Source organism: Trifolium pratense, linkage group LG4 (genome assembly GCF_020283565.1).
Source record: "Trifolium pratense cultivar HEN17-A07 linkage group LG4, ARS_RC_1.1, whole genome shotgun sequence".
NCBI classification, from domain to species: Eukaryota; Viridiplantae; Streptophyta; class Magnoliopsida; order Fabales; family Fabaceae; genus Trifolium; species Trifolium pratense.
The window spans coordinates 9531513-9541176 of NC_060062.1; the positions used below are offsets into that span (position 1 = coordinate 9531513).

General features: G+C 29.5%; 1 protein-coding gene across 1 annotated transcript; it reads left to right on the forward strand.

Annotated features, from left to right (window-relative positions):
- The first annotated feature begins 2737 nt into the window (after positions 1-2737).
- LOC123920260 (cytochrome P450 83B1-like) lies at positions 2738-6927 on the forward strand. The gene is made up of 2 exons (XM_045972483.1): positions 2738-3785; positions 6064-6927. Exons 1-2 carry the CDS (start codon positions 2901-2903, stop codon positions 6670-6672), a joined length of 1494 nt encoding a protein of 497 aa, XP_045828439.1. The 5' UTR covers positions 2738-2900; the 3' UTR covers positions 6673-6927.
- Positions 6928-9664: the final 2737 nt, after the last annotated feature.

The following is a 9664-nucleotide window of genomic DNA, read 5'->3' on the forward strand; positions in this document are numbered from 1 at the left end:
CCGGTTCGACGCCGGTTAGTCTGGTTTTTTGCCGGTTCTTGTGCTCCCCGTTTTTCATGCTTGACCGGACCGGATTGGTGTCCGGTTCACGGTCCAACCGGTCCGACCGGTCAGTCTGGTCCGGTTTTAACAACCTTGCTATTTATAGATGGAGATGTCCCTCTGTAGTTTGTACATCAATTATAACCGTTGAGAGTATAGAAATAGCTGTTATGAGAGAAACAAAATAGTCCACATGAATCTGTCCTTTAGATGCTTCAGGAGATCATTCTTTCGGTGGTCTCCCACTGTGACTTAGTACTAGATGGCAGAAATATTCTTTTGCCAACTGTCAATGAGTTGTTTATGAGCATATATCTGTTGCAAATGTATTCCTTATGTGTGGAAATAAGATTGGGATGCCTTTAGATAAGATTACCACATAAGTGCAAAAACCTGGGAGACCATTCTCCAGAATGTTGGAGATCATTCTCTGTACTAGTGTAGATAATATCCATGTGCTTAATGAGTTGTTGCAAGCTGTCTTGCAGCTGTAGAATTCCAAGAGAAGCATAGAGTAGCTCCTGTTCATCAGTCCTTGCAAATACACATGAATAGTAAGTTAAGGACACCTTACATGTGAGAATATAGAGACCCTTTCTTATCTTTTGCATCTTGGACAACAAGTGAGCTTTTGCAAGTTGTATGTACTTGTTGTTGCAATCTTATTGGTCTAGTTAACAACACCAGTTGTTCATGAGATAATTATAAACCTTGGAAAAAAAATGTGTTAATGTAACTCCTTGAATATGACAACAAGAGAATGTTCTCTAGTCATAATTCATTTGTTGTCTTATATGATTTATTCCACTGTTATAATCCTTGAAATAACTCTCATATAAAAGTTCATTCTTGTCTTGTACCAAGTTGAATTAAGAAAAAGTGATTATCCTTGAACGCGCAAACTTGGGAGACCGTTTTGAGAACGTTCTACTGACTTATAAATAATTCAACTTTTGAAATGATTTCTTCTTCAAAGTCGATTATTGTCATTGTGCTAACTGATATGAATGCTCTTGATGCTCTTGATGCTCTCCCCAAACCCATAAAGTTCAGGTTTTCCCCAAACCATACCCACAGATATGAGTTTTATTGCCATGCGTAATTTCTTGTGGTCCATTTCATTCCATTGATGTTTGAATGCACTATAGGATGTTTGGATGTGGGAACTCAGTGACCGGCTGTTCTCCTGTCTCCATTGCTAAAACCCACAAACTCCAAAAATACACATAAAAGCAACTTTGTCACTAATTTGGCTGTTGTTAATAATTAAAACTCAACTTTGTCACTACTATTAAAATATCTACAATAATAATTGCTTCAAAACTGAACAATCGAATGGCCCGCCTTCGAAGAAAAATAGACTTATTTTTGTTTTTTATAATTAAAATGTCTACTATAATGTGAAAACTAATTCTTTTTATGGAAATGAGATTTATTTAATGGTTGACTGACTTCTATTCTTCTAAGAGATGTGAAATTTTAGTGTCAAACTTTTCTTTCAATTTTATCATTCTATTTTAAGTTAAAATTTCGCATTATCGGTCCCTTTATTTTAAAAATAGTAAATTTTAGCCCATTTTTCAAATAATTGATCTTCCACTGATAGATCAAATAGAGAATATCAACCTAAGGGATCATCGGATGTTCTTTATATGAAACATCGTAGAGAACAATTATGATTTATATAAACTTTTATGTATTTTGAATTTTTTATTATCATAGTTGTATATTTTATAAAAATTTCAAATATATTTATTAAGGAAAATCTATACACTATTTTTAACCCCGCCAGCAATTAAATGATTAGGATAGTTGGAATTGAGAGGTTTTGCATGTCTAATAAATTTGAACATGCATCATCGATTCAATCACTCAATCTCTTCCATTTTTATGCTTTAGTTTAATAATAATATTAGTTGGATGTGTAAAAAAAAAAAAATATTAGCTGGATGATCAATTTACGAACAAATTAATAAGAACTTGTACACAATTATTCATGACCCTATGCTTCTCTCCTTTGTATTCCAAAGCTTATGTTAGTTGATGTTCTCATCGTTAATATTTAATTTAACAATATATTTACTGTTTTTTTTTAATCAATATATTTACTGTTAATAAACCAATTATCGTTCTTCTAAATAATATATAAAGGATCTCAATAAACTTGGCAATTGTTAATTACTCACCGTAAACATACATATATATATATATATATATATATATATATATATATATATATATATATATATATATATTGATGCCAATTGTAATACCCCGAACTCAAAACTAATATTAATCTCATTATTTAAAAATTCTTTTTCAAAAATTCTCTTTCCGCGACATCACGCAGCGGATAAAAGAACTATAAAATTGAATTCGATAATAAAATTATTTTTAAAATTATTGTAAAGGAAAAATATGACAACTCTTTTTCTAAATTACATTGATATCTAAAATAAAGTAATAAAGTATCATAGACTCTAAGACTCATTCTCAATTGTCACAATCAGAGCGGACTTCTCGAACTCGAAAACGGGACAACCTGCACATACTAAGTCTTTATATTTTTTGTGATAGTAAGTAAATATATATATTTTATTTTGATGATAATTCTAGATAATTTTCAAACACATTTGTAAGCACAAATAATACTATGCTATATTATCTGGTGTAATAACATTGCCGTACTTATCTTATCCGATGGTTAAAATAACTGAGTGGATCTCTAAAATCTTAAAAAATAATAATAAAAAACGGAAGCCTAAAAACCAAGTTATATATACGTGTTGATCGAGTTTTATTTTTCTAAGTTGAAGTTAAACTAAAGCATTTTTTCCTCTTCATATTTTGGTGAAAAAATGTTGTTAGTACTAGTTCTTATTTTGTGCATAATCTTTTCATTACCTTTGTTCTTCCTGAAAAGGAGAACCACTACTAATGCACCTTATCCACCTGGTCCTAGAGGATTACCCATAATAGGGAATCTTCATCAACTAGACAGTCCTATTCTTTATCTTCAATTTTCAAAACTCTCAAAAATATATGGACCATTATTTTCAGTTAAACTTGGTTTAAGACCAGCTATTGTTGTTTCTTCAGCTAAAATTGCCAAAGAAATATTTAAAAACAATGATCATGTGTTTTCTAATAGACCAATCTTATATGGCCAACAAAAATTATCTTATAATGGGTTAGATATTGCATTTGCTCAATATAGTGATTTTTGGAGAGACATAAGAAAAATTTGTGTTATTAATATATTTACTACAAAGCGTGTGTCATCTTATTCATCAATAAGAAAGTATGAGATGAAACAAATGATCAAAAAAATTTCTAATCATGCTTCTTCTTCGGCTGTTACAAATTTGAGTGAATTATTAACTTCTCTCTCAAGTACAATAATTTGTAGGATTGCTTTTGGGAGGAGGTACGAAGATGAAGCACTAGAGAAGAGTAAATTCCAGGGAATGATGCATGATTTGGAAGCCATGTTGACGGCTTTCTTTGTTTCTGATTATATTCCATTCATGGGATGGATCGATAAACTGTCGGGACTTCGTACACGTCTCGATCGAATTTTCAAGGAGATGGATGAGTTTTACCAAGATATTATTGATGAACATTTGGATCCAAATAGAAAACAATCAAATGAAGAAGTTATTGTTGATGTCTTGCTCCAACTGAAGAAACAACAATTGTTTTCAATTGATCTCACTTTTGATCACATCAAAGGAGTCCTCATGGTATATTGTCTTGATTTATTTTACCAAATACCAATTTTTTTTATATATATATATACTTTGATCATATTTAATTACTTTGTCTTTGATAATTATAGGATAATTACACCTAAATAAAATACAAATGGACAACAAACTCACTAACCTTTTTTTAATAATTTTAGGATAATTTGATTTTTTTTTATTGATTAAGTTTTTCTTTAAATCTTCCTTTAAATACACTTCATGCAACAATATTCTTTTACAAAATTATATTTCACTGGTTGGAACTTATAAAATAACATAAAATCTAATTTATATTACATAAACTATTTGCATAAGCTCAAAAATAAGCTAATCCAAACAGGTTTTTAGTCTCTAATTTTTGTTAATGGTTTAGTCTCCAAATTAATTTACGGTTTTTTGGTTACTAACTAATTTACAATTCATAGATAGGTCCCTCTACTAATTAAAATACATAAAATTTAATTTATTATATGCATATAATTTATTATTGTCATTTTTACTTATTATTATACTTTTATATTAATAATGGATTATTAAAGAAAAACTGGTATTTAATTTTTATATACATATAGAATATATAATATAATCATATGTAATTAATATAAAATTTATATATTTATAATAAATACATAAATAATTTTTTTCTTGGTAAATTTAATTCTTTGTTCCATTTCTTTTTAGGAATACTTTGTACGTGCTTAATTGGTTGTTCAATATATTGTTTTCTTAAAAAAAATAAAAATTATTAACTTCATTTTGTCATGAAAATGTCTTAGACTAAATATTGAGTTTAATATGATCAAAATAGTAAAAAACATTGATTGTTTCCTAGGTAGCCACTTGATTGAAAAGTCACTTTGCAACCTAGAAGTACTTGGTTTGAAACTTGGCACTAGCCAAAAAAATAATAGTAAAAAAATTAATTTTAATAAACACAATTTTTTGGTTAAAGTATAACAATAGTACATACAAGAAAAAAATATTAATCGCTTACTCTTTCCTTGATTAATTATATAATTTTTATAAGCTTCTATGTTTGGTAGTGGTCACGTAAGAAGTTTGAGTAGTATATATGAAATCTTAGGTTCGATTTTCACTAACTCTATTATAAACAGAAAACAAAATTATATAATTTTTGCCAGGTAATAAAAGATAAATTACATAAAATAATTTTACTGATGATATAATTTTATTATAATTAATAAAAGAGAGGTTTAATCATTTTTTTAATCAGTAAATATATTATAACATTCTACCATAAGTATAAAACATATAAATGACGAAAAAATGTATAAAATAATCTGAAAAAGAAAAAAAAAATAGTATAACAACAATATCACCATATTTTTTTCACTTGTTGCATCGCTTTACAAATTTGGCAGAAAATATTTGTTTGGTTGAGCACTAATGTCATCCCTTTTGAGGACGTTACAAATCATTTCTCTTTGTTTGGTGAATTAGCAAAAGACAATCATAACAAGTGAATTTGTCATATAATTTGGTTGGCAACGACGTAGAGTATTTGATGTACGCATAATAACATTATTTTTAGAGGATATTCTGTCAATATATCATCTTTAGTGGAGCAAATTGTTTATTTTTCTTGATTTTGGTTTATAGGCCGAATTGGGCACAATGTTAATTTAGCTTTCTTTGATTGGCGTAATAATCTTTTAGATTGTTTTCAACACATCTAAAGTGACATATTTTGAATTGTAAGGATTGAGTAACACGATAAACAACATCATTTATCATTTAAAATTCAACAAGCATACACCTAAAACCTACTCCCACACCATCTCGTTGCCCAACACCATATGGGCTTAATTAGTTTTCTATGTTTGAAAATGAAACTTTTTTTTAAGACAATTAAACTTTTGTTGTTTGTAACTTGTGACTTGTGACTTGAATTTTTAAAATATTTAGATTCTATTTTTATAATTATTGTATATATAATTTATATTTTATTAAATATTTGATGTATAATAAAAAAATGTTAAAATATAATAAATCAAAATTCATATGTTTAAATTAGTTCAAGGACATATTTACAAATCTTGTATTCCTTTTGGTGTATCCGTTTTTTCTTACTCTATTTATTTTTATATATATATATATATATATATATATATATATATATATATATATATATATATATTTGCCATTAAAAAAATTACAAAATGAAAATTAGTTCAGAAATAATGAAGATAGTTTACAAAAGCCATTTAAAATTGAAATTAAATTTAACAAATAATTTCTTTATGTATATGTATAGAACATGATTTTAGCGGGAACAGATACCACATCAGCGACAACAGTTTGGGCTATGACTGCCCTAATAAAAAATCCAAGAGTAATGAAGAAAGTACAAGAAGAAATTAGGAGCATGGGAGTTAAAAAAGACTTTTTAGATGAAGATGATATTCAAAATTTTCCTTATTTGAAGGCAGTAATTAAAGAGACACTAAGATTGTACCTACCAGGCCCACTGCTTGTGCCGAGAGAATCAAGAGAAAAGTGCAACATAGGTGGTTATCAAATTCCAGCAAAGACGATATTGTATGTGAATGCTTGGGCTATTCAAAGAGACCCTGATATTTGGAAAAATCCAGAAGAATTTTATCCTGAAAGATTCTTAGAAAGCTCTATAAATTTTAACGGACAAGATTTTGAACTAATTCCTTTTGGATCTGGCCGTAGAATCTGTCCGGGCATATCCATGGCAATTGCATTGGTGCAAATTATCCTTGCTAATATCCTCTATTCCTTTGATTGGGAATTGCCACATGGTGTGGTGAAAGAAGATATTGATGATGAAAGGGGCCTTGGACTCACTCAATATAAAAAGAATCATCTTTGTCTTGTTGCCAAGATACCTATGTAAATGCAGAGAAACACTTGGATAGGCACAAATTAAACCTAAATGAAAATATTTGGGCACACACTCATAGATGAAATGAATTTAAAAGAAAAATAAATTAGTCACATCACTCAATTAGTTTATCTTTAAATTTTTTTAGTTATGTGAGTGTGTCTAAATATTCATCATTTATACTCGTGTCTATCTAAATATTCCTCGTAGATGCAATTTATTGTACCTTTATTTTTATATTTTTATATGCATTTGTACTTTGTTGGATATAACGTCCCCAAATTTGGACTTTGGCGGATGGACAAGTGGTGCACGGTGCATCACTTGTTAATAACCCTATAACGAATATGAATTTTATAAAATTTATCGTTGAATTAAAAATTTATATTTTATAGGTTATCTATATAAATTTTAAAAAAAATTGAAAATCATTTCATGAGTTATTGACATCCACTAAGATTAACAATTTATGAATTTTAAGATTAACTATTAATCTTAGTGGATCTCAATAACATATCAAATGATTTTCAATTTTTTTAAAATTTGTAAAAATAATTATATAATATAAATTTTCGATGCAATGATAAATTTTATGAAATTCCTATTTGTTATAGGATTATTGAGATTGGTAGACCATGCAAGACTTACTGCAATGGTGCACCATTTAAGGTCGCCCCAAATTTATATTCATGTTATTGTTGTTGTTATCATCATCATCATAGATGAATGTATTCTATTTCATAAAAGTACATGTAATTTCAATTTATTGAATATGGAATGCAAAGAAGAGCGTGAGTATTTGTCTTTGGTGCCGTAGAATATTTTTATTCAGTGTTTTAAAAATCAGACAGGATCAGTTGGTCGAACCGGTTGGACCGGAAATTAGAGATCAACCGGTCTGGTCTCGGTGGTGGATCAGACATGTTAACGAACCGGTGGAAACCACTTGAACCGGACAAAACCGGTGAACCGACCGATTTATTTGTGTAACATCCCGGATTTTTATTCCGAGACATTAAGACCAATTCTTTCACTTAATTGAAAAACACTACACTGTTTTCCTTTTTAGTTTTATAATTTATTTGAAAACAAGTCATCATAATTATTTTCTCAAAATATCAAGATATATAGCTATCTAATTATTGTAAAAATTTAAAAAGACTTATTAAGTCCAGAATACTACAAGTTGTCAATTTCAAAATATGTTAAATTTACAATAAAGTAGCTATATAATTGTTAAGAAGCCTTATTTAAATTTACAATTATACTCTAATAAAAACCCTTCGATTTATCCCCACGCATGTACAAGCAACACATCAACTTCATTTTTCTTTGGTATCTACAACCATATTTAATACAAGGGTCAATTTTCCTTATCCAAATTGAATCATGCCGAACGGAAGGTAAATGTCATAAAGTAACAATAAAATACTCGGCCATAAAGAAGAAATAAAATAAAGTCAATACCAGAAACTATTCTTAATAACACTCTATACCAGTTAATAATGCATGAAATGCATCTAAACCATGATCCGGATATCACCTCTCCGCAGAGCAAAATAAAGTGTCCCACCATTGGATAGTGTCCCACCATTGGACACAATACCCCACCGTTGGGCATTAAGGTTCGGTACCCCACCGTTGGGTATTATTCCGAACCACACCAAACCTATAACAACAACTATATGCCATGCTATGCATACTATAGACACCTTTTAAAACCAGCACCATTTGGTTAAATCAATTGAAAGTGTAAAACTTTCTTTTAAACCCGACAAATTCACCATTTATCGAAACTGACAGAATACTCAAATTGACAATCAACCACACATAAAATCATAAAATTAAATATACAATCAGCCACACACATAAGTACTTCATATATTAACATAGCATAAAATGTTATAAAAATAAGTCTTTGTCATTCCTTCTATTTCCATCTCTTTCTATCGGTTAAATACTCCATTATCAATCTATAACATAAACCTTAAGTGCACGAGTGTATGGGGAAAAAGCCCTTACCTTAGCCGCTTTCCTTCCAAGCACAAAACCCTAAGCCTAAAATTTGCAGCTGTAGTACTCATGCAATATCTCTCACAACAGAGTCCGTTTTGACTATGCGACCGCTAAATATGAAGAATCACGTGCCATAACCCTAATGAAATATAGGAGAAGTAGATGCTATGAATTGATTAATGGTCTTGGCATATTCTTATGCAAAAGAAAGTGTGAACCAAGAATTGTCGAAAGAAGTTGCTTATAGGTTTAAGGAAGAAACGAGATGATAGAGCAGAGGAAAGAAATAGGGGATAGCCATTCATTTGGGTTTTATGTGGATTAGTTCGCATCAGGTTCATTGATGATCAGAGAAAGAAATGGCAGGCAAATCATATATATAAACATAATTAGGATTAAGTGGCATAAGTTAGGCACTTACATGAGAGAAACAATGAGTTAAGCTATAATAATGATGCAGATCATGGGAAACGTGGGTGAGAGAAATTTTCATGATATCAATGGTCAATAATTTTGACTATGTGAGTGGCTTTGAGTAAGTGGAAAATTAGCTTAAGTAATGCTATTAAGTAGGGTAATTGGTTTTAGGATTATAACTTAAAAAACAATAAGGTAGTCAATGCTTGTTGAGGACATGCACGTGTGATATACCACACTTGCAACTCACCATAATAAAAAGACTTAGGGTCCGTTTGGTAAAAATAAGCTATAAGCTAGTTGATAGCTGATAAGCTAGCTGATAGCTGAAAAGCTAGCTTATAGCTGATAGCTGAAAAGCTAGCTTATTGAAATTAAAGTGTTTGGTAAAATTAGCTTTTAAAGTGGTTATTAAATATAAAATTACATAATTGATAGTGGGTAGTTTATTTTTTAGAGTGGGTAGTTATTAAATTAAAGGGTAAAAATGGAATAAAGTGTAAAAAGCTATAAGCTATAAGCTCAAATGCTACTTGAAATAGCATCTGAAAAAAAGCTATAAGCTAGTACA

Bases quoted from the DNA above. Each gene is read 5' to 3' on its own strand.
- LOC123920260 (XM_045972483.1), top strand. From the start codon at position 2,901: ATGTTGTTAGTACTAGTTCTTATTTTGTGCATAATCTTTTCATTACCT. The intron at 3,786-6,063 runs GTATATTGTCTT...GTATATGTATAG, and splicing joins ACATCAAAGGAGTCCTCATG to AACATGATTTTAGCGGGAAC.